The following is a 25,374-nucleotide window of genomic DNA, read 5'->3' on the forward strand; positions in this document are numbered from 1 at the left end:
TTTTTTTTTTTTTTTCTTTTTTCTGCAGATATGAGATTTCATATACAGACAATTGTGATTTGTCTTTTGCATCTCACATGACGGAGACTAGGGGGCGCATGGTGGCTTAGTGGTTAGCACATTCGCTCACACCGAGGTTTGATTCCCGCCACACCCCTATGTATGCATGGTCACCCCGTGCTGTGGGGGTTTCGTCTGGGTTTCCTCCAAAGAGGAAGGCTGATGGTAGGCTGCTTGGTAGGCTAATTGGCATGGACAAAGTGTCTGTAGTGTATGAATGGGTGTGTGAGTGTGTATGTGATTGTGCCCTGCGATGGATTGGCACCCTGTCCAGGGTGTACCCCGCCTTGTGCCCGATGCTCCCTGGGATAGGTTCTCCATGACCCTGTAGGATAAGCAGTATAGAAAATGGATGGAAGATGCCTACTGTGTTCCAGGGAAAATTAGGCTTGACTATTGTTGGTTATTTATTTATTTGAGATGTTTTTCCAAAATTACATTCAGTTGAGCTGAGCAGTTGAGGGTTAATGACGTTGCAAAGATTCCAAAGATTTGAACACTCAACCTTCAGATCAGTGGCCTGGGAACTTCTGAGCCACCAAAAGACATGTCCGTCCTTCGACATGAATGTCTAAAATCCATCCATCCATTTCCTGTACCACTCGGACTCAGGAGACAGGGCGGGGAACACCCTGGACGAGGTGCCAATCCATCGCAGGTCACAATCGCACACACATTCACACAACCATTCACACACTCTGGACAATTTAGAGATGCCAATCAGCCTACAACACATGCCTTTAGACTGGGGGGGGGGGACCGGAGTACCCTGAGGAAACACAGGGCGCAGGCGGTAATGTCTAACATCATTTTCTTTGATAACTACTAATGTATTTGTAGAGTGGAATGCAACAGGTCTCAGAAGGTAAAAATCTTCTCAAGCAGGACTAAAACTCAGTTCGCTTTTGTTTGTATAGCAATTGTAAAAATAGACATGGTCACTAAGCAGCTTCCTGATATAGTTTTGGTAAGGAAAGACTCCCTGAGACCACGTGAGGAAGATTCCTTGAGAGAGACCAGACTCAAAATTGAACACATCCTCTTCTACGTGAGATAGGATAGTAGGATTATAAATCATTACTCTTCTACGTGCTCTAAAGCAGTGGTCACCAAACCTGAACATCTATCTTCCTGAAGATTTTAGCTCCAACCATAATCGTGCCCACCTGACCATCTAATCATTGCCTTCTTGATCAACTAAACCAATTTTGGTTGGAGATGAAACCTGCAGGAAGGTAGATCTCCAGGAACAGGATTGGTGACCACTGCTCTAAAGTATGTCGAAAGGGTGATCAGTATGAATATATTGAGTCCTGGACCGTCTTTGTGATCACATCAGCTTTTCTTAAGTAGAAGTGTACAGCATGATGGTCAAGTCAACACCCGTTTACACCTGAATTAGGAGTCCAGTTCTGTTGAAGTTTCTTGTCTGGAAAATGAAAGAAAAACAGTTTCCTGAAACGTTCGACACACTACCCGTCACTCATAAGAATTCACAGCTGCTAGTCATGTAAACATTTACACTCTGATTCATTACTTGGCAATGAAGCCCTGAGGGAGGAGCAGACACCACCTCACCTCATTTATCAGATAAGTGTTGAGCTTGCCGCCATTTTTCAAGGACTTCCAAAAAAGTACACAAAGTGTGGCTGGCATCCAGCCATGCCAGCATATCTCTGCATACTTTTTTTGAAGGGCACTAGATTGAGAATGGATGGGTCATAAATTTTCCAAAGAAACACAGGACGTGCCACTTTTAGGACTGAAATCCCATCACTGCGCCCATGTTAATGTTGAACCTTTGTGTCTTCTGTCCTTTGCTCAGTTCAATAATGGAGGATAGCATTACACAATCGGATTAAAGCTGCAGTATTGAACTTGTTTTGATTAAAAATAAACAAAGATCAATTATTGAGCAAGTACATAAAAAAATCAGAGTTCAAAACTATCTCCTTACTCTACCCCGATTCGCAACACTAAGCTTATAATAACGATTTATAATTTGAGCGGTCGGGTCGGACTTTGGGGGAAACGTCGGTTTGTCTTCATTCGTCTTTAAGCGGTTACGTCATGTCCGTAAACAGAAAGAAGACGATCCGGCTACTATATCACGTGTGTGGGTGCTGAGGATGGTGGAGTGTTTGTAGCTTGTTCTTACAACAGTTGCTTAGAATTTAAACTTCTCATCTATCACAATCATCGATCTGGTGAATCAGCTGTTGTCAACACCAAGAAGCCTCGATCTGCATAGAGCCTGCAGTCAAAAAGAGAAAACGACAGAGCCCGAAATAAACTGAGAATAAATCTCGTCATGGCTGAAAGGATTGAAGGCTGATGCAGAGATTGCTTTTTTCTGATGAACAGATGAGACATTTCAGTGGTTCAGTAGGTAGCTAGCTACCAATCGTGCACTTGTTTTCTTGATTCAGTGAGGTATCGAGTTTCCTATGTTGTTTTTGTTTGTTTGTTTGTTTGTTTGTTTGTTGCTATGGTCAGTGTGTTAAATTGCACTTATTTTCTGCTAGCTATGAGAAACCCGTATCTACCGCCACCTGCTTCATCAAGTATTAGAGCTAATATACAACCCATACATATACCTCAAACCATCAGATTCATCCGCGCAGAGCAGCAGTACCGAAGCACAACCCACATAAATAAAACAACTCCTCAAGTAACCTGCAATTTTATGTTTCAAACAGAGATGGCGATCGGGAGGCAAAAGTTAAACACTGCAGCTTTAAGTACACTTTTATATTCCACATCTTGAAGAAATGATTTCACAAATACATGGTGTTATAAATAAATGTGCAATTAATAACAGAAAAAAAATTTTTTTAATTGAATTTACACACGGCCAAAGCTTAACACACCTCCATTTACAACATAGTTATCATAGAAGACCATACTGCACTGTCATACGGTAGACATAGTATTACAATTATTCCAGATTTTATACCATATTATTCCCTAGGTGTAATCTTAAACCATGTAAACGGGTTTTATTTCATATAGTACATAATTTAAAAGAAAAAAACAAGGGCCAAACATTATATGCATATCGTAAATTAGCATTAATGTAGGCCAATTTCCGCCTGAACTGGCTGAATCCTATTACCTAGTGTCGCGCCCTACATAGGGTGCAGAAAGCCCTTCTTTCATAGCACACATAGAGGGAGCCTATAGAGGGAGCACGCTGCGGTTTGGACACGAGCCCGTGGTTCAAGACAGCTCACCGGTCGTTTATTGTGTTGGTGAAGAAGCGAGTGCGTTCAGCTGGGGGAGCTGGTGCTGTGCTGTGCTGTAGTATAGTGTGTGTAGTGAGCTGTGGACAACATCTGTCCGGGACTCCATCTGTAGACGTGAAAGTGGAATTTTCCGACGGGTTTTGAAGATGTGTACCCTTTGCTGTTTATCTCAGGTGAGTGTCACAGATGTTTAAAGGTGTTGTGTTTGGTTTATGAAAGGACGCGGTGAAGAGCTGGAGCTCCACAACACTCGCCTGCTTTACTTGACTGTCAGGGGATTATTTTATGTTATTTATATTTCTATATACATATATTTTTGGACGGTTTACAAACCTAATAAACTGCCTAGGTGTAGTTATTGTGGTTAAACCTCGAGGTTGTCAGTGTTGTAAACGGCAGAAAGTTATCTTGTCCCACAAATCTTTTGTTCGTGTGTGAAAGGAAGATGGAGTTGTTTGGGGTTGTTAGCTGAGAGGCTAACAGAAAGACAACAATGCCGTTTGTACTGTGGGTTAAAAAGAAAAAAAAGAAAAGGAGAGGAAGAAAGAAGTGACTGCTTTTGTTTCGGTTCATTTAGGTTTGTTTCACCTTCATTGTGTGGAGATTTGTGTTTTTCTAAAGCTACAGTAACAGTCACAACATCACCATTACACTGTACTGTACTGTACTCTACTGTACTGTCCCAAAGACATCTCATCTTTATCACTTTATTCTAAAGGAAATAAACACTGCACCATTCATTAAAACCTTCCATAATAATAATAATAATAATAATAATAATAATAACCCCCTGAAACCAGCACGTCACTGACATTAGACACGACTATTAGATTCAGACCTAATTACTGTCCCTTCACTGTCTGCAGCTGAAGTCAGACATGATGTCTGTTTGAACTGACTTGATTGTCTTCTTCATGCTTTTCATTCACAGCAAGTGTGAGCTTAATGCTGTTTCCTGTTCGCCCGGTCGACGCACGAAAGGGTCCCGATCTGACCCGATTTAGTCACAGGAAGCACAATCAGGCAGGCACGATGCAGCTAATCTGTGGAAAAGGAGAACAAAAACGTTTGTCAACATGGTCTCTAAGACGTTCTCAGTGTGCTAATTTCTGCCTCGAGTGGCCCACATTTCCTCGTTGCCCCCTTTTGTGTGTTGCGTGGTCCGCGGGTGGTCTTTTCATTTCCTTGTTGGGTCCACGAGGCTGCTTGTTTGCATAAGATTAGCCGTGGAGAACAGCGGGCTGGCAGGCCTGGCTCATTAAAGCCTAAGCTTGTGAGGAGTCACTGGTCTACAGACGCCGGAGACACACCGCTCCTCGGATCACCCACATCTCTTTGTGCCCCGTTCACCTGATGTCTAATGAGGTGTCGCTTTCTTTTGTAGAATCAGGGAAAGCAGGAGTCTAGAGGTGTCTTTCAGATCCCGAGGAGCTTTTCAGGACTGTTCGAGTGTGCGTACTGATTTGGTTGAATCAGATGAATGTCTGTGTTTGAAGCCACAATCCACAGGAACAATAATAAAACCTCCCTCGTCACGTCTCCTCCGAGGTGAGTATATTCCCGTGTCTAGAGAGGAAGCACGTACGTGTTGTCCATTTGAGGTTTTTATGTAGTAGTCTGATTGGGTTGTTGCTGAGATGGGCTTTGCAGGGGATGACTACTTCCTGATTCAGACTGGGTGATGTAACCCATGTGCAACAAAGAGATCTCGCTGGAAAGTGACATCGCAGTGCATTTATAAAGCGTAACAGTCTAATAATGATCGTTTCAGACGCGGATAACATGGAGTAGTGGAGGTCGACCGATCGATCCGTTTTGCAAAAATCCACACCGATGGGTTTCCCCGGTTTTATCCGTCGTGTGAGCGACTGAGAACGGTCCGCTGTCATCATTACACAGTGCGAGAGGTTTCTAGATGCAACATAATAACCATCACTGACTGATTTTGTCGTGTTATTTGAAGTGTTTTATTTATATATATATATATATATATATATATATATATATATATATATATATATATATATATATATATATATATATATATATATATATATAATCATTTTGGTGTCTCTTTTTATTTGTTATTTGGAGCGCTACTTTTTGGTTCAGTTTGGCTGTATATATTAATATTTATTTATATATACTTATATAATTTCATTTAAGAAAGTACAGTACATTTTCATGGTACAGTCAGTGCTGTTTATTTTTGTAATAACGTTCAGCAGTATTTTACTTTGAGCCTTATGTTTTCATTCAGTGTCCGTTTTAAAAACCAAACTCGGTATCGGTCGACCTCTACGGAGTACTGTACGAACGTAGCGGCGTCTAACTAAAACTCCTCTCTTGCAAGGGTAATAGTTCGGATGTGCGACGGACCCGATTGGACGGCTAGAACGCGTACCTTTTTACGACTTAACCATTAGTTCATGGCGATCAATAATGGTACGTCCACATCAACGCGGATAAATTCGGAAACTACGTTTCTCTGCGTGGGTTCTCTTCCGTCCACAATGAGACGGCGTCTTGTTGTTTGTTTTTTGTCCGGCGAAAACGGAGCTTTCCGAAAACGCTCTCCCAAGTGGAGCAATTTGAAAACTGCATTTTAAGCGTTGTAGCGTTGACTGAGAAAACGGAGACGCTCGAAAACAACGACGTATTAGTAGTCATGTGGTGCAGTCATGTGACCCGTTCGACTCCAAACCAGCAAGACGGTGGACGGTGTTGTACTGCGGTTGTTGTACCGCTGTAGAGTTTGGTAGCTTTGTTAAAGATTAACGTCACTTTGTACAACCTTCAGGTTGCATTTTTAAATAAACGCCTGAGTGAAATGACGCAGGCAAGAGCTTCTTACGTGTTCTACGCACGTGCAGGGTAAGCATGTAAGCGTTTTCAGCCGTTTCAGTGTGGACGAGCAATTTTTGGAAAACGTTTGAAAACGCCATCGTATGCAGTTTTCAGATCTATCCAGATTAATGTGGACGTAGACTAAAGGCTAGTTCACACTACGTGACGTTCAACGTCGGCAGGTCGCTGTGCTGTTTAGACTACGCGACTCGCCGAGTCACGAAGGTGTCGTGGTGTTCACACTACGCGATTGCTCGGCGACAACAGGGTCACGCACAACACGACCTGACAACAACTCTGTCACCCGACGACTCTGTCTGGTGTCCGAACCACGTTTTGTCACGAAAAAAAACCACGCGAGAAGTGACACGTGTGTGTATGGCGTGAGAACCAGGCGCGAAACGGGAGTTGTTTATTTGAAGATGGACGAAGGACAGAAACGAGCAGTGCGAGCTGTTTGCGCGATGATCTGTGCCGAAGAAACCCCAAAAAGGAGAGGTTTCACGGGTTTCCCTTCTTCAGTGACCTTTCAGTGACGACACTTTTCACACCACAGGACGCGACACCTCTGCCACGTGTCTGCGAGCCTCTTTAAGTCATTGAGTCGTTCACACATAACGATTGACCGCCGACCGGCGAGCGCTGATTACTCGCAGATTTGCCTCCAATCAAAGGCTTAAGACTCATCCGTTCACTTCTTGCTGCCACTTTTGACTCGCACCATAGACTCTGAACACATGATGCACGAGACTGGTTTTCTCTCTCGTTGACCTGCGGCCAGTCGTCCCCCACCCCCCCACCACCCATTGCACCGATCTCTTCTGCTCCAGTATTATTTTACCTGCTACAGACCACGCCCGACCAGCCGATCGCCCCGTTCTAGACTTTTCGCAGTGTCTATTACGATTAGCAGATCCTCCGTTCCGTCAGATAGTTTTGATGACGTTTTATCAGAATGATTCTCAGTGTTGGTGAAACTCCATGAAATCTGCCTCAGCACGTTAGTATAAGTTGTCAGGATTGGTGACGATATTACATTTCATTATGACACACTTATCATGTATTTTGTAGTGTATCGTATGAGCGATCGTCACCGGCGTGTGTAACGTATCTTTTTATATGGATGTTATTTTGGCTGCGTGACTCGTATTCTTACAGTTGTAGTAGTAGTAGTAGTAGCACCTCTGCAGCAATGGTGTGAGAAAAGCATTGTGGGAAACCTGTTGTCAGCTTGCTGTGGATTTCACACACTCACACCCATCATCTCTGTGAGAGGACACAGACCGAACTCTGTTGCTTAAGGAGAATCGTTTACTCTTGGTTTTTTTTTTTTTTTGTTTGTTTTTTTTTTAATATAACTGTCCATTGTGCATTATGCTCTCCATTTGCAACTGGAAAAAGGCCATTTCCTTCATCAGACAAACGATTGCAGACCAAACTCCATCCATCCATCAATGTCTTTAACCCATTGATCTGGGTCTGACGTTGGTTGTTTGAGTGTTTGGTGTAACTATGGTTTCTGAAACAGAGAAAAGTGTGTGTGTGTAAACAGTGAAGTAATATGTTTTGGCCCGTGCTGTAGTCTTTCCCAGATAGCACGTCAGCTAGGTTAAATGTTTCCACATTTTGGCAGTGAGACTAGTGTATTTGGGGACAGTTACTAATGAAGAAGATTTCGTTTCCGTGTGGTTTGTCTTTGGGCCGTTCTTCCCAAGGGTTTGTTTAACGAGTGGCATCCTGTCTTGAATGGCAAGTAAGTGACTGTCGTGAGTCATTTGGAAGGGTTTTGTCACTATTGTTATTCCCAGGCGTGAGATGATACAGGCTTCCCGAGACGACGTTGACGTAAATAAAATATTCGACTTAAGTCCAGTCATGTTGGCATGACAACAAATCAAACTACTGCGTTATCCATGCAGGATATTGTAAGAATTAGATCAGGATTTCTAATCAATCCATCCATCCAGCCAAAGATGAACTGGGAGCTGAAAAAGCAGCTGGGGCTAAATTAACTAATCTATAGTTTAAACTAACTAAATCTATCAAGGAACATAACGTTAACAACGTATCTAACTCTACTATATCTACTATAATAGTCAGCGAGGTGTACAGGGACACCTCCAGGGCCGGGGGTTCGATTACACCGTGGCTCTGTGTGTGCGGAGTTTACATGTTCTCCCCGTGCTGCGGGGGTTTCCTCCGGGTACTCCGGTTTCCTCCCCCAGTCCAAACACATGCATGGTAGGCTGATTGGCGTGTCTAAAGTGTCCGTAGTGTATGAATGGGTGTGTGAGTGTGTGTGTGATTGTGCCCTGTGACGGATTGGCACCCTGTCCAGGGTGTACCCCGCCTCGTGCCCCATGCCCCCTGGGATAGACTGCAGGTTCCCCCGTGACCCTGAAAAGGAGAAGCGGTAGGGATGCACTGAAATGAAAATTCTTGGCCGAAACCGAATATAATGAAAAAATTGTCCGAATACTTAACACGTTTTTCCACGTTTTTTCCCATTTTTTTCACCATCGTGTTAATTAAATAGTTAAAATGTGCTTTTTACTCGTTTGTCTTGCTTTTCAAAGAAAAAAAATCAATTTCAAAAACTACAATTTCAAAATATTTCTTTATCACTGAACATTTTTTCTTCATTCCAGCAGGCATCGGCTACTAACAAGGCACAATATAACTTTAAATCAATAAATGAGTAAAATAAAAATATTGTGATGTGGTCATCTTTGACCCCCCTTGACTAGCCGATGTTAGGCCTGTAACTGACTGCTGAAAGAATGGAACACTCTGTAGCCTACAACAAAAAAGTGCATTGACGAGTGCAAAAAATGGTTCTATTGGGTTCTATACGGCTGATTATATTGGGGATATATTCCGCTCGCGTCCCTGTACACCTCACGGAGTATTAGAGTAGATATAGTATAGTTAGATACGTTGTTAATGTTCCCTTAAATAAATACGTCTTTGCGCACTTACGTCTCGCGACGTGACGGAATACTCCAGAACAGAAACGATTACACGCACGTGTCCACGGTAAACAATGTCACGGTTGTCAACCTCCGAAGAGCATGCGCTCGTGCACGTAGCTCGTGCATGCGCTCGTCCCCTCATCGCCCCGAGCGCGCTGCTGGAAGTGGAGGTCGTGAAATTCGTGCATCTCACTCAGGTTGCTAGGCTATTTGGCACGTCATCAAACACGCCATTGTCCGGTCAAATTTATTCGGCCTTTTCACTTAACACTGAAAGTGCTTGTTTTGCTATTTTCGGCTTATAATAATTATAATAATAATCTCGGTTGCCGAACATTTGGTGCATCCCTAATTCCTACCGGTCAGTGGTAAGGCTGCATCGGTCTTTCGCCCTGCACATCCATCCATCCATCCATCTTCTACCGCTTACTCCTTTTCAGGGTCACGGGGAACCTGGAGCCTATCCCAGGGAGCATCGGGCACGAGCCGGGGTTCACCCTGGACAGGGTGCCCGTCCATCGCAGGGCACAATCACATACACACTCACACACCCATTCATACACTGCGGACACTTTAGACACGCCAATCAGCCTACCATGCGTGTCTTTGGACTGGGGGAGGAAACCGGAGTACCCGGAGGAAACCCCCACAGCACGGGGAGAACCTGCAAACTCCACACACATGGCCCCGGCGGGACTCGAACCCTGGATGTGAGGAGAACGTGCTAACCACTAAGCCACCGTGCGACCTTTCGCTCTGCACAATAAAGGGCAAATCACCTGCGCGCCAACATGGACTTCAGGGTGAAACTTTTCCACGAGCTTGTTGTCCAGCAAAGCTGAAAAAACTTGCGTAGCCCAGACAGGGATGCCAAATTGTCATGGAAATTAAACAACACTCGCAGACTCGTCCTCTGAAGGTAAAAAAAGTTTTATTGCAGAAAGATGGTTAATACAGGATAGAATAATGAGAGCGCTCTGAAGTGCTTGTGCTGAACCACTACTATAGATATGAAACGCAGAGCATGGCACACTTCTGTGTACCGATAAGAAGCGGTTTGAGGCGGCTCAAACAGGCTTTGTTTCGGGGTCTTAGAAGATGTGCAGACGAACCTTGAACGGAACATGTTTGTGTCTCTGTATAGCAGATAAACATTCTGTAGCGATCTAAGTGACATGACATGGCCTTCTTAGACGTTATCCTCTGATGAGAATGAAACAGAACAAGAACAAAAGTATGAATAAGTAAAAATGAATAATTTCCCTCACAGGTATAAGCGGAATAATTGACTCCGGTCTGCTTCACTTGGCGTCGTGGCCGGATTACCACCTCGGGTGTGCGTTATTTTCTTATAATTCCACACCCCGTCGTCAGTTACTCCTTACATGCTGGCTACCATGTTTCGGCCTCCTTAGTTAGGTTTGTGAGTGACTAAAACATGGGACTGGGCAGAACACTGGAGGCTTTACTTGCCTGCACAATGAGATTATGATTTCTCCATCCATGATATGGTTGCTATCAACCCTGTGGGCATCGTACCAGTAGCAGCTTCTCTCAGTGCAAAAGTGTCAACCAGAGCAAAGCATCTGCATCTGCCATCTCGGCGTAAAGACGAGCAGCTGATGAGCTGCCAGGAAACATCCGGAGGAGACCACCTTTGCGGCGAAGGCTTGTGCTGCCATCTCATTAGTTTTATCACTACTGCAAAGATGAGTGGTTTCTCATCTCTGTGGCTTTTTTTTTTTGTGCTGGTGTTGTTTGAACATTTGAAAATGACCACAGCTGGGTCGTTTCAGACAAGAGCAACAAATACGGCTCACTTACCAAACACCAAACGCAAACCATCAAAGCAGAACGATCAGATCAGAGTAGAACACGTAGCAGATTTAAGCTTTTAAGCGGAATCATGGTTTCAGTGTGGAAATGACTGGAATACAGTCAAGTGGGGTTTTTTTTTTTTTTCTTTCTTTCTTTCTTTTTTTTTTCTTCAAGCTGAAACTTTTTGTAAAGAATTTTTGTTCTGTCTGTGAATTTCCCAACAGAACAACCAAACAATATGAAGCCTTGAGGACTTGAAGTTCTCAGGCTTTATTGTGTAGAAGTCAGCATGCAGGTTATTGGTCCTATCACCTTTAACCCAGACCTCTTTGGACAGCTGGAAAGCACAAAAGGGCAACTTAGGAGGGTTTGGGAAAGGGCTTTGTAAGGGTTTTATTACTGTCTCTCAGTCAGAGGTAGCGGGGGATGGGCTCTCTCAAGGACGAACGAGTCTCTTCTAAGCATGGACTCTGGGTGTGTGTGTTCACGCCTAGTGAAAGACCACAGAGGAAATGAGGCCGAGGCTTCTGAGGGTACGCTGACACGACAACGATTTCCTGTGCATTTTTTTTTAAAAGTTTTGCGTACAGACGACAATGTCGTCATAATGATAACCGTTTACACGGGTCCGCTAAAAACGCTGTATTGTGCACGCCAGGCCGGTAGCTGGCGACGTCACTTCGTAAAGAAACGCTACGTGCCCGTACACACAAGCATTCACGCCAACGTGTCCGCCGTGTTATCCGAGCAGGACTGCACTATAAACAAATATATATGTAAACGGAGGAGCTGCGGGTTTAAACGATTCCAGTAGTTGATGATGTACGTGGTGTACAAACAAAGTTCTGTCTCCAGTTAAATGGAATCTCATTCGTTAGACTATTGAGAGAACTCACGCTCGTCAAGCGTAGATTTGGTTTGTTTAATAAACGCCGAGACGTCCCTAATGTAACTTGCGTGAAACGTGCATAAAGGTTTATTCATTGTGGAAATGGATTCAACCCCAGCTTTTAGCTTTTCTTGTGCTCCAGGTCGGAATTCTGTTATCAAAGCTCGTTCATTTTTAAATACTGGGGGGAAATAAAATCGAAGTAGTGTGTGTGTGTGTGTGTTTAAGTCCTAAAAATAAACCATCATTGTACCAAAATGGAACAAAATCGGCGGCATACAAATCAAACAGTGAGACGTTGGCAGTCAGTCTGTGTTCTCTGGTTTATTAGCAATAAAAGGATACAGATATCCTTCAAAACAGACAGTTACACAGATCATTTTAAGGTTCTGAATACCCTTCGTCAGCGTTGATGCGGGTTAGTGATGATGCGTATGTAATAAGCGCGTCTCCGCTGGTCGTAGTAGCGATGCAGTAAATCTACAATCTGCTGGAGAAGCGTCGATAAACTCAAAATCCCGAGCAGCACAAACCCAGTCCTGTAGACCTCCATTGTCCTGAAGCACTCGCGCGCACGCCCATAGACCGAACACGTAATGCGCTTCTCGTTTTCCTACGTTCACACGGAGACCATAACCGCGTCGGTTTCAAAAACGTGCGCTCTGAAACCCGTTTTCAAACGTTTGCGCTTTCGGGCCGTCGTGTAAACGGACAGCCAGACCGCACAAAAAGTTTTTCGTTTTAAGGTGAAAAGGTTGTCGTGGAAACGGCCGCTCAGACCGGCCACCCGTCGTCGTTGGAAGAGGGAGTCGCGATCATTTTCTAATGCTATCTGGGTCACATTACTGTGGAATTTCTTTTGTCCCTTTGAGACCCCCACTAGGTTCCTGTGTCACATGGTTTAGATCTTTTCCACACAAATAAATCTGCATTGTTCCTGCAGTAAAGACCTCCCAAGTCACCGAACAAACACCTCCCTAGCAATTCTGAGCACGAGCTCTTGTTGTAATTTAGTTTTGCTTGAGTTTCAGACAGTGTAGGGCTGTAGGAAGACGAGTCAGTGTTTGGGCTTTAACAGATTTCTGTTTGGTTCGTGTTCCGCCGCGCTCGTCAGCACGTTGCATAAAGGCCTTTTCTATATAACTAAACATGCATGTAAATATTTCTTTCACTTCACATGGGTCTTCCCACGGAAGCAGTGTTGGGGCGGGCGTACACGGTGCGAGTTCCGACAGTCTTGAGGTCACGAGTCACGAGGTTCATGCGGTCGGCTGAATTTTCGAGCCGTTTATCAATAGAGCGCCGCAGGGACGGCGTATTTTCGTAGGCCAACCGTGAAGTTAGCATCACCCTGGTCCCCTCGACGAAAATCCGATAGGATTTGTCCATCGGCTTTTCGATCAGTGCAGAAAATAAACGTCGTGTCCAACAAACGTTCGATTCATCAAGATCATCTTCACAAATGAAGACAGCCTTTTTGAATTTTGAAGCCTAAATACAATCGTAAAAGGCTAACGTCGGGCTATAAACGAACGACACCGCGGTCGCATGACTTCAAGTCTTTCAATCTGTCTTTTTTTTCTTTTTTTTAAAAACACTACAATTGGAAAATAGTGTAAATCGATCAGTCTACACGTTGGAATAGTTTGCAAGAGCGTGTTGTGAACTCAACGAGGCTGTAGTAGATGAGTTCTCCTGTTCGGAGTGATGATGTTTAATGTCCCATCTTCGTCGTTCTTCTCCGATGGGTTTCCTCGTCTCCCGATTGGCGACTGACTTCAGGACCAACTCGGCTCATTCGACCTCGCACACCAACACGCGTTCAGGAATCTTTCCCGACACGCGGTCAGGAACTCGCACGACAGGTAGAAATCGCACCGTGTACGCCCGCACTTGGGTATCTGTCAGAAAATGCATCGATATTAACAGTGTGAAACCCCCCCGTTTTCAGAAAATAATATGTCCATCTGTTAAATCAGTGAGGATTCGATGTGAGTCGATTCAACGGCAGCGTGAGTCGATTCAGTACTGATGCAGTATGATTCAGTTGAGCTTCCTTTTTTCCACCATGGGAAAGTGCTCAGGAGAGAGGTGTTTACATTTTGCTGTTACTCCATAACATGACAAGCTGCCATTTTTTTTGTCTTATCTTCGGGTAGGGAGGGGGAAAAAGAAGCTGGTGAAGAAACCGCAGCTTACAGCTGTAATCTACATGATAACAGGAACTTACTCTCCTGAGTGTGTGTTATTTTGCATATAGCAGCGCTTTTCTCAAGATTTCCTGCTGAGCTTTTATTGCAACTGAGGTATTTTGTAAACTTTTGACTTGATGGTATGTTCCTCTGTCAATCACTATGCTAGCCAATCGTGGGCCTCCGTGAAGAGGGTGTTCAAAGTGTTTTTCTAACCGCATTAAATCCTTCTGCACCATTTAGTTGTTCCACAAGGTGGCAACAGTGTCCCAGCGCCGTTCATTCTCAACGTAGTCGAAGAAAAAAACGGCACAAGTGAGTTCCTCGCTCTTTTCTGGTCGAGCGCTCGCACAGACCGCCTTCTCATTTCTTCTTCCTGTAGTAACAAGAAGTGAAACAGCAGGTCTTTCTCCTCCATCGTTCTTCGTGGTGTTGTGATTCTTCTTCGTTGTCGTCCGTCACACCGGAAGACCTGCTTTGCTGCTCTTTACTGACTCTCGTAGGCCAGGAGGGGTAGTGCACGTTGTCGTAACGCGCATGAGTCGACCGCCATGTGTACGTGTCAAACAGGGTATACTTTAAAAGGCAATGCGTACGCGTAAAAAGACCAAGTATACCAGAGGCTTTACGCTGCCCTGTGACACGGCATGAACAATCTCTCTAACCGGATATGACGTGTTGAATAATCGGGAGGGGCGTAATTATGCATCCCACAAACAGTTGATTTCTTGTTGTAAGTTTAAACATAAAAACATAAAAATATTAACATGAAGCATTATTTTATGCATTTCCATCACTTTCACTGCAGTGTTTTGTGTTTTAAACTGAAATGTTTTTTCAAAAAAAAAAAAAAAACACTTTCCAGCCGTTTATTCCAATTGAATCTCATTCAAACCTTACGGCAGGAATCATTTTTAAGCATTTTTTTAAGACGAGGAGATTTTTGTTTATTTCAAGGATTATCTTAACGACGCGTCTGCACAGCGTTACAGATGAAAGCGCAAAGCATTTATCTAATGCTAGCCAATTAGCTAAATTTATCTGTGCTGATTAATATTGCCAGTGATTATGTTCTTATTGAGGTGGTCATGCCGTTAGTTAGCTGTGGAGTCGTATCTAGTCTTCTATCAGCTCCTCAGCAGCTCATGCGCCCCACCCTGTCCACAGACAGGAGATAAACCGATAAATACATTCCCAGACTGTGTACACTGATCATACATGCAATCTTGGTGTGTGTGTGTGTGTGTAACGGTGATGCTACAGGGCTTCATGTTGTGAGTGAAACTCTCTGTGCTGATTATTTCAGGTTCATAGTAACAGCCTTGTCCTTGTGTAGCTCAGCTGGCCAATAGCAGCTCACTATTTCTGCTGCTAGGAGGGAAAACAACCAATGAGGTGCTCTCATGTTTGTGTGTGTGTGTGTTCTTTCTCAGCATATGATACCTCTGCTGAATTTAGTCACTAGTTTAGCTGACGATAGAAAAGTGGTAGTCTGTCATTTGTGAGCAAAATATCTCCGGAGACGTCGACTGTCCAGATCAGTCATTGTTAAACTCCTAATCAGAACTAACTGCTATGAAAATGAAACCGTAACGTCTAAATCGTAAAGAGTGCCAGTAAAACAAAACGACCATTATTCCCCAGTTCAAAAGCTGACCATGTCGACTCATCTCGTGTCTTTCTTCCCGTAGCTGGCCTGCTGCTGCGGCGCGGCGCCCTGCTCGCTGTGCTGCAACTGCTGTCCCAAGATCAAGCAATCCACAGGGACACGCTTCATGTACGCGCTCTACTTCATGCTGGTCACCATCACCTGCGTGATCATGATGTCGCCCACCGTGGAGATGCAAATGCGTGATAACGTAAGTTCTTCAGGCCTTTTGGATATTTTACTGCCGTCTCCTCCTGTCACCCGTCACTCTCTCTCCACGTGTTGTAGCCTCATCCATGACTAGACGTCAGACGTTTTCAAAATGTCATAAGCTTTCCAAGAGCCAGCCTTTCGCCCCTGATCTGGGTCTCCACGAATATAATACACGGACGTGAAAATCGCGCCTGTCCACGTGCGCTCCCGTCATCCCGCCATGCTAATTCGTTAGCTGCTTCATTAACCTGCTATTCGATACGCTTACATTAGTCACAAAAGGACACTGCTGGGTTTTCAAATTACGCTCGTCTTCTCAGCTATTTATACACCGGTAGACAAACCTGTTAAAACATCCCAGAACAACCAGAACGTTGTTCCTAATTAAAATAAGCCAAGTACACTAAGATCAGCGCACAGGTTTTATTTCGGTCCTCCTGACTGGACGCGGTCGTGAGGATCACCCGGATACCTTATTGTCAAGACCTTCAACAAAGTCATGAAGTAATGGTCTGGTAAATTGTCTGCACTCCAATATTTTTGATCACTTGAAAAAAATGCGTGGTTCCAACAAAAGGTAAGTGGTCTGCGCTTATAAAGCGCTTTTATCCAAAGCGCTTTACACTGTGTCTCATTCACCCGTTCACACACACTCACTCACTCACACACACCAACGGTAGCAGAGCTGCCATGCAAGGCGCTAACTTGCCATCGGGAGCAACTTGGGGTTCAGCGTCTTGCCCAAGGACACTTCGGCATGTGGAGTCACGTGAACCGGGAATCGAACCTCCGACGCTACGATTAGTGAACAACCCGCTCTACCACCTGAGCCACAGCCGCTCCAAAGTGACTGTATGATGTAATATTTGATACTGTTCTCATATGTCCATCATCTTCTCACCTCACGTGCACTTTGGAGCGAACAGTTTGTGGCAATGGTCAGCAGCAGCTCCGCCGGTTACCATGGCTGCGTCCGAAACCGCATACTTACCTACCATATAGTATACGAAATACATGTATTTCTCTCGGACGCTCGTTTTCCGTTTTCGGTACTATTACCGCTAAGTGTGTAAAAGCCGCGCCCCTGAAATTTATACGCTGATAGATTAACCGTGCTTTCAGGAAGAGCGGCTGCTTACCCGCAGTATTTATTCAAGCAGTTCCAGCAGGTGAGTTTAAAATGATGGGAGCGGTTGCATTATGAATGTTGTTGGGTAGTTTAATTGGAGAGTGTTATTGCAAGAAAACATCCTCGTCTTTGCGTACTTAATGGTTAGCATACACGTGTTTAATGCTATTACGGTCAGGAGTCCTTATTACCCATTTAATGCTTTAACTATTATTGGGGTAAAATAAATGGGAGAACATGATGGGGTGTACTAATTTTACACAACAGAGGCTTTTTGATGACCTCTCTCTCTCTCTCTCTCTCTCTCTCTCTCTCTCTCTCTCTATATATATATATATATATATATATATATATATATATATATATATATATATATATATATATATATATATATATATATATGTGTGTACGTGTTAGAAAATAATAGATGTGTGAAAGAACAGAAAGAAAAACATTTCTACTCTTGTCTGGATAAGTCTAGTAGCTTTAATAATGAAACACTTGAAGTATACAGAATGGTGTTTTTAAACATACATTTTCTATCGATATTTAACTTTATTAATAAAACTGCGTGTTGTTTAATCAACATGTTTTTGTGTTTTGCGTCGGTACTGTGGAATTTTACTGGTATTGGTACCGTGACAACCCTAATATCTCATACTCACGGAGCCAGCTGAAAGCGTTTGACTTGGTTGTGTTTCTCCCCCACACACTCATTCCATCCTTTTCATATCCCTTTGCAAAAGGAAAGATTACTGCCCTTCTTCAGAACTACCCCTTTCAACCACAACAAAATACCAAACCCTGTTGCTATGACCTTTTTAAGACACTCCGTCATGAGGAAGACTAGCTTCAGACACGTGAAGTCTTTATCTACATTCAGCCAGCACTCCACTCCACTCCAAACCACAGCAGCGCACAGAACTGTACAGCACTGCGGGAGACTAAAGGGCACGGTGAACTCGCCGAGCCGTCAACAAAACACCCCGAGCATGAATCTTTAGACGTCACAAAGTACACAGAACAGACTGGTTATTATTTTCTTCTCTCCGCACTGAAATTGGGATGAATCCCTGCCAGCCGTAGAGATGGTCAGGCAGGAATGTTGTAGCGCTGTGTAATGTGGAATCAGCCTTTATGTTCTGGCCAAGCCTTTCTTTTTGTCCTTCCACTCGCCCTTTGCCTGGCCGCTGTGTAAATGCCAAGCAAAGAATAAAAGCCTGAAAGAAAAAAAGTCAAGCTCGGCCAAAGGCTGGCTTTTATAAAATACAAAAAAAAACATTAAATGAGCTTGGCGTACCTCGAAGTGATGAAAGAAGGAGGAATAGATCTTCTGAATGTGTTTTCACAGAGCGAAACACAATAAAAATATCCTATAAATGCTCGACGGAATCTCGGGGTTATACATTGCCGAGGTTTTAAGGAAGGTTTGATTTCACAGACCCCTAAGTAAGAAGCGGAAATACACGTAGGGCTGAGCTCAGATCATCATTAATCGAGACACAAACCTTCACGGTTGTACTTGTTCTCTCCAAAGGCCTGACACTACAAAGAGGTCGCCTGTATGGTTATTTCTAACTTTTTCATTTACCGTGATCCTCTGTGTTAATGGACGCGTCTGATCGAAGGGAAGATCATGGTTTATTCATTCCCATTCATTATTCATTCTCTGCAAGAGAATTCTCCATCCCGTCCGGTTGCTCTGTGCGGGACAATCGCTTTGAGAGGTGGACGAGCTTTTTATCCCCATGCAATTCGTATTATTATCTCCTGTTATAGTATATATTATAATATATAATTACTCTGTTGTTGTGGAACTAATCTTATACATGTGCTCCACATTAGCATTTTGTTTGTTAGCATTTTGGCACAGACGTGAGTTCTCGGTGTTTCCTCTGTGCAGTGTTATGGCCGTTGACCCAGCGCTGTGTTTTATTCAATATCAATATCCTCTTATTTCTTTTCAAATTGAAACAGGATTTTGTGACCGCTGACATATGGTGTCATAATAGTTTTTTTTTATTGCAATTAAAATTCTATCATGTAGTTTATGCTGTAGTTTAGTTTTATGGGTATTTGAACTGATTGCCTTGATGTTTATAGAATCAAATTCTGTATGAACGAGAGATTTCAAAGAACCCGTTATATGCTCCAGTAACGTGTGATTGGCTTCTCCATACAGAGTCGTGTTTATGTCCTACTGTGTATTTTTGTTTTCCCTTACAAGCGGTAATTCTGTATCCTCTGGTTTTAGATTCCACATTACTCTGAGATTTGTAAAAAGCTGAACGCCGGAGAGAACTGCAGCGCTCTGGTCGGCTACTCGGCCGTCTACAAGGTCTGTTTTGGCATGGCGTGCTTCTTCTTCTTCTTCTCCATACTCACCATTCGAATTCAGAGCAGCACAGGATGCCGGGCGGCCGTACACAACGGGTAAGCACTCCACTCCTGTTTTCTCTACAAGCTCGCCTTGTTTCTAAACCCTCGGCCCCCCTGCAGCCATCCCAGATTCGCAGGAGGTCCACAAGGCCATGTATCATTTGGCTGGCTTTTTTCACTCACTCCCCATGGGCTCTGTTCTGTTCCGTGCTCCTCCTTAAACACCATTACCCGCCCACTCCAACTGCGCTGTGGTATTAATTAAAAAGCCCCGTCCAGAGGAGATTTCATCAGGAGGCGAGCTTTATTCTCCTCAAACGCAATGGTTTCTGTCCCGCCGAGAGCTCTTCACTTTGCAATAATCAGATCTTTGTGTTGTATGCAAATGGTGTGAAGGAGAAGAGGAAATGGCCGGAGTGCAAAGGAGTGTGCAGGGAAGCACAGTGTAATTGCCAGCTGTCTTAAAACACGAATCCAGAATAGAAACCTGCCTTCCTAAACTTTTTACTAAAATACATGCCAAAGTACACAAGTAAGGGGAGCTTTTACAAACAGAGATTGCAAACAGAAACTGTTCTGAGACTAATGTTCTCGCTTTGTGTCTGACAGGAAAGTAAAGCCAGGCAGCTGGATTTTAAAATATGTCGGTCTAAATGTTTTGTCTTTTTTTACTTCTCTAATCTGCTTAAAATCAGATCAAAGCGATGACCACTAGCATCGGGTACCCCGGTGTCTGATCATATTTTCTTTATGTCCATCCAGATTCTGGTTCTTGAAGTTTTTGGCTTTGCTAGCCTGCTGTGCAGGAGGCTTCTTCCTACCGAATGAAGACAAGTTTCTCGAAGGTATAGTATAGCCCCCTTTTTTTGTCTCGTTTTGTTTTGTTTGTCCTCTTCCACTGTTGTTCACTCCCTGTTGCTCGTAGCTGCTGGGTACCACATGTATCAGCTTTGAACCTGGCGAGTAGTGAAGTGATCATTCATCCCGAACTGAGATCTTGAGTCTGACGAGTTCAGAACGGCCTTTGTAGTGCGCATGAAACCATTCGATTCAAACATCTGTGCTCCCGACTGTCCATAACGGCTCCACCCTGAGGCAGCTCATATTTCCGAATGTAAGATATTTTCTTCATGTTTGCAGTGTATGATTTGAACTGCGTGTGTACTATGGTATTTCATTAACCGTTCTCCATTTCTGATTGGTCAGAAAGTGTCACGGTTCTGTAACAGCTTGCACGATAGTTCTATCCCCGAGACACACAGGTGTGTGTTACCGCGCCAGTTCTAATACGTTAGCGTTTCTATAGTAAAAGATGCACAGGGACTTGTATCAAAGACTAAGATTCAAGAAACTGCCATGTCGAGTGCTGCCATGGTGAATTTTACTGAGAGATGTTTATTTTGCCGTTGTTGTTGTTTTGGAAGGAATGCTCAGTGTCAGCACTTTGTAACAGTCAGAGCTGAAGCTGTTTTCAGACACAGGAAAGTGTTCATGGCGGAGGGCTTTGTGATTTGTCATTGTGTAAGATTTTATACCTAACATGGCATTAATGTTTGTCCTGCTTTTTTGATCATCAAACCAGCAGCACTTTCTGTACAGTCCTATGATACCATAGTACATAGTCAGAAACAGTGTCCTTCACTTTTTTCTTTTCTTTTCTTCTTTTTTTTTTTTCCATAGTTATTTGGATGTTGAATTGTGTAGCTGTCAGTGGGATTGAGAGCAGCGTTCTGGCGAGCCGCCATCAGCACAGAAAATGACTTGTTTGTCGGAGTCACAGAAATAAAGGAGCTGTTGAGAATGACAGCTCAATGTGCCTTCTCTCTCTCTCTCTCTCTCTGTCTCTCGCTCTCTCTCTCTCTTTCTCCCTCCCTTTACAGTGTGGCGTTATGTGGGAGCTTCCGGGGGTTTCCTCTTCCTCCTAATCCAGCTCATGCTCCTGGTTCAGTTTGCTCACAGATGGAACCAGAACTGGTAAGATGAATCTCTGACACCATCCAACATTACCATTGTTCTTCTAATCCCCTCTCAGACATACTATATCGTCTAAATCATTCACTGAGAAAATGTTCATGATTCAGTCTTTCTGTTTCCAGCTCTGTGTCCAAATTTTTTTGGGGGTGTTTTTTTTCATTTATTTTTGGAGGGAGAAACATAAGTAAGCACAACTGGAATTCATTACACAGACTGCAGGGAGGATAGTGTAATCTGGCCAGCCATAATTTCCTCGGTAAGAAAGGCTGCATAGTTGCCTGTCTGTGTGGTCTGGTTCTATACAGTATATGTTAGTGATATAGAACGTATATAGCTGTAATGACCGGGGAGGAAAAGCCCTGTTCTAAACTGAGCTTCCAAAATGTTGAGTCTAATAATATGGTGCTGTAGGTGTGGTGTTCTATAGCTTTTAGCATTTTCATTTAGTAAAAATGCACGAATAGTTCCTATTTGGCGGATCTCTTAGCGCGCATGGCATATGTCCTTTTCAGAATCAGGAACGAGTAACTGGAAACGCTGTCGAAAACTGAGCAAAGTAAAGTGCAGTATAAAGCTGTCCTGCCAACACAACATGCAGCCACTTCACTGTTAAACAGATCGAGAGTTAGTTAATGAAGGTGCTCCCCAGCCTTGGATAATATCTTTTTATGTGTGATTTGAAGAGAAAACAAAACAGCTGGAAGCCAAAAGCTGACCACCGGCATGCTGAGTTTTTGTTGAGGATGCAAACATACAGTACAATATTCCAGAGGTCGACCGAGAGGGGATTTTACCGATAAGGATGACGTTAAGTTGGGCAGTACCTGCCGATAACCGATTACTCAACCGATAGTTTTTAAAATTTATACTGAATTAAAACACAACACTCAAAGTAAAATATTGAACTTTATTACAAAAATAAACAGTACTGACTGTAGCATGGAAATGTACTGTACTTTTTAAAATGAAAAACATCTATAAATATTAATATATATTAACTATTAATGCATATTAAAGTAAATTAATGATAAAGGTATTTAAAGATCCAAGGTAAACAAAAAAGTAACACTCCAAATAACAAAAATAGAGACATCCAAAATGTATCAATAACGCAACAAAATTTCTCAGCGCTAGTTTTTATTTCGCCTCTAGAGGCCGCTCTTGTTCTGTGTAATGACAGCGGACGCTTCTCAGTCACTCTAGCCACAGACGAAACCGGGAAAAACTTTCCGATAGCCGATCAGTCGGTCGACCTCCTACAATATTCTACCTCTGAGCCATTCCTAATGTCTTTGATAATTGCAACGGCACAGTCGTCTCCAACACAGGGCTTGTTTGTCTCTGTGTGAATGCACTTAATTAGCTCACTCGCCATACTTTATTATCTTAACTTAGCCTAGTTTAAGTCATTTAGGTTTCTAGGAAACCAAAACACGGAGCTGGGCGACACACTGGAGCTTTCACTTGGCCAGTGGAGACCCCTTCAGCGCATTGTCAGATTTCAGAAATATACTGGATATTCTATATTGTGCTTTCGAATATGACTAGCAAAACACTAGATACTAAATAGTTCTGTAAATGAACTGCATGTTCCTGAGATGACGGGTTATAGAGAAATGTTAAGTAAACTAGTGTGATTAAAATATTTTATCCCACATTTCTTTTCTATGAAGTGTGGTTTTCTGTTGAGACTTTTGCAGCAGTACCAAGTGCTTCTGGGTAACCGCTGTTTAACCTTTCTATATAGAAATATGTGGCCTAGATATGATGTGTTTTTGTACCGCTGCCTTTCAGATGAACAGACAGAAGGTCAGGTAGTAAGAGCCAAACAGACAATAGGGAAACAATCCAGAGGAAGCCCATGGAAGACGAAAGAGCAGAATGGTTTCCTCTCTCCGGCTCTAATTAGCAAACTCAGTGTGGACAAAAATGTTCCCGAGTCCTGCAGTCGTGTTAGAAGACAGCTATACTCTGTGCGTCCCCCTGTGACGAAAGGAGTGTGTGTGTGTGTTGTGAAATACAGTGCTGTGAAAGTATTTGCCTGATGTCTTCTGTTTTTGTGTATAGCTCATACTAAATTGTTCCATAAATTAAAACAAAATCTAGGATAAAATAAAGGCAGCCGGAATAAACACAAAATATAGCTTTTAAATGATGTTATTTATTGAAGCAAAAAAATTATCCGATACCAACTGGACCTGTGTGAAAATGTATTTGCCCCCATAGTTTCTAATTCCCCAAATCTATGAAGCTGCATTCATAATGGGGTTCAGCTAGACTAGACACAACCAGGCCTGATTACTGCAAACCCTGTTCAATCACATCAACACTTAAATAGAACTTTGTCAACAGCAGGAAGTTGTGTAAAAGGTCTTACTCAGTAATACACTATGCCAAAGCTGAAAGAAGTTCCAGAAATGATGAGGAAGAAGGTGATTGAAATACATCAGTCTGGGAAGGGTTACAAAGCTACTTCAAAGGCTCTGGGACTTCAAAGAACCCCAGTGAGAGCCGTTATCTCCAAAAGGAAAAACTCAGCACAGTAGTGAACCTTGCCAGAAGTGTCCGACCTTCCAAAATTCCTCCAAGAGCACAGCGACGACTCATCCAGGAAGTCACAAAAGAGCCAAGGACAACATCAAAGGACCTACAGGCCTCTCGTGCATCAATAAAGGTTCATGACTCCACTATCAGAAAGACACTGGGGGAAATGTCATCCATGGAAGAGAGGCGAGGAGAAAACCACTGCTAACCCAGAAGAACATTAAGACCTGTCTGAATTTCGCCAAAACACACTTTGATGATCCTCAAACCTTTTGGGAGAATGTTCTCCGGACTGATGAGTCGAAAGTGGAACTGTTTGGAAGACAGGATCCCCGTTACATCAGAATTCAGAAATCCACAAAAAGATCATCAAACCTACAGTCAAGCGTGGTGGTGGAAGTGTGATGGTGTGGGGATGCTTTGCTTCTTCAGGGTCTGGGCAACTGGCAATAATTGAGGGTAACATGAATTCTGCTCTCTACCAGAAAATCCTAAAGGAGAATGTCCGGTCTTCAGTCCGAAAATTGAAATTCAAGCACAACTGGATTATGCAGCAAGACAATAATCCAAAGCATAGGAGTAAGTCCTAGTCCTTTTAAGTTTAAGTTTAAGGTGGTAATTAGTTTTTCACATGGGTGATAGGTGTTTGATAACTTTTTTTGCTTCAATTAAAATAAATAAATAAAACCTGTACTGTGTGTTTACTCAGGTTGCTTTTGTTTTATGTTGTATTTCATTTGAAGATCTAAAACTATTTAGTACGAGATGTACACAAAAACAGAAGAAATCCGTTTTTCACAGCGCTGTAAAGCAGGTGCTGGTCAGGAAAAGCGAAGGCAACGATAGCTGATTTCTTCACATTCTTCTTGTTAACTCAACTAAAAGGAATTCTTGCAGCCACAGCGTTTCTACAGCCGACTATATTTTAACAGACTGTGACTGGCTTGAGTTCCGTGGGTACAAAAGTCAGGAATAAAAAGTTTAAATGGCTCCAGTAAACAAATATCATGGCACGTATTTTCTGTCTAAGCCAAATAGTTGAATTGCTTGGTTATGTTCATAAAATTAACCTGTTGTTATTATAAGGAGAATATATATATTTTTTCCACATAGTGCTAGTTTTTAAAGCACAAAAAAGTAGTGATAGCTAATCATGTAGGGTTTCATGCCCGGTTAATTAAACTGTTTCTTCCTCCTCTGCAGGAGTTCGGGTGTAGACCACAACAAGCTGTGGTATGCAGCGCTGTCCTTTGTCTCGTTGGTGCTCTTCTCCGTGGCAGTGGGGGCTCTGGTCTTTATGGCCATGTACTACACGCATTCTGAGGCCTGCTTCCTCAACAAGGTCTTCCTGGGGGTGAACTCGAGTTTATGCTTCATCGTGTCACTGCTGGCTATTTCACCCTGCATTCAGACATGTGAGTCAGCATGACGGCAACTCCCAGTACACCCAGTTGAAACTCGCAG

At 43.2% G+C, this 25,374-nt stretch overlaps 1 protein-coding gene across 1 annotated transcript in view; it reads left to right on the top strand.

Annotated features, from left to right (window-relative positions):
• Nucleotides 1–3,303: 3,303 nt before the first annotated feature.
• The window catches only part of serinc5 (serine incorporator 5), a 28,097-nt gene continuing 6,026 nt past the window's right edge, over nucleotides 3,304–25,374 (top strand). The window contains exons 1-6 of the mRNA XM_017452442.3: nucleotides 3,304–3,478; nucleotides 15,715–15,882; nucleotides 19,268–19,446; nucleotides 20,155–20,237; nucleotides 21,273–21,366; nucleotides 25,114–25,325. Coding sequence (XP_017307931.1) covers nucleotides 3,452–3,478; nucleotides 15,715–15,882; nucleotides 19,268–19,446; nucleotides 20,155–20,237; nucleotides 21,273–21,366; nucleotides 25,114–25,325 — 763 coding nt within the window. The 5' untranslated portion in view covers nucleotides 3,304–3,451. The remainder of the gene's footprint in view (nucleotides 3,479–15,714; nucleotides 15,883–19,267; nucleotides 19,447–20,154; nucleotides 20,238–21,272; nucleotides 21,367–25,113; nucleotides 25,326–25,374) is intronic.

This window comes from Ictalurus punctatus, chromosome 22 (genome assembly GCF_001660625.3).
Source record: "Ictalurus punctatus breed USDA103 chromosome 22, Coco_2.0, whole genome shotgun sequence".
NCBI classification, from domain to species: Eukaryota; Metazoa; Chordata; class Actinopteri; order Siluriformes; family Ictaluridae; genus Ictalurus; species Ictalurus punctatus.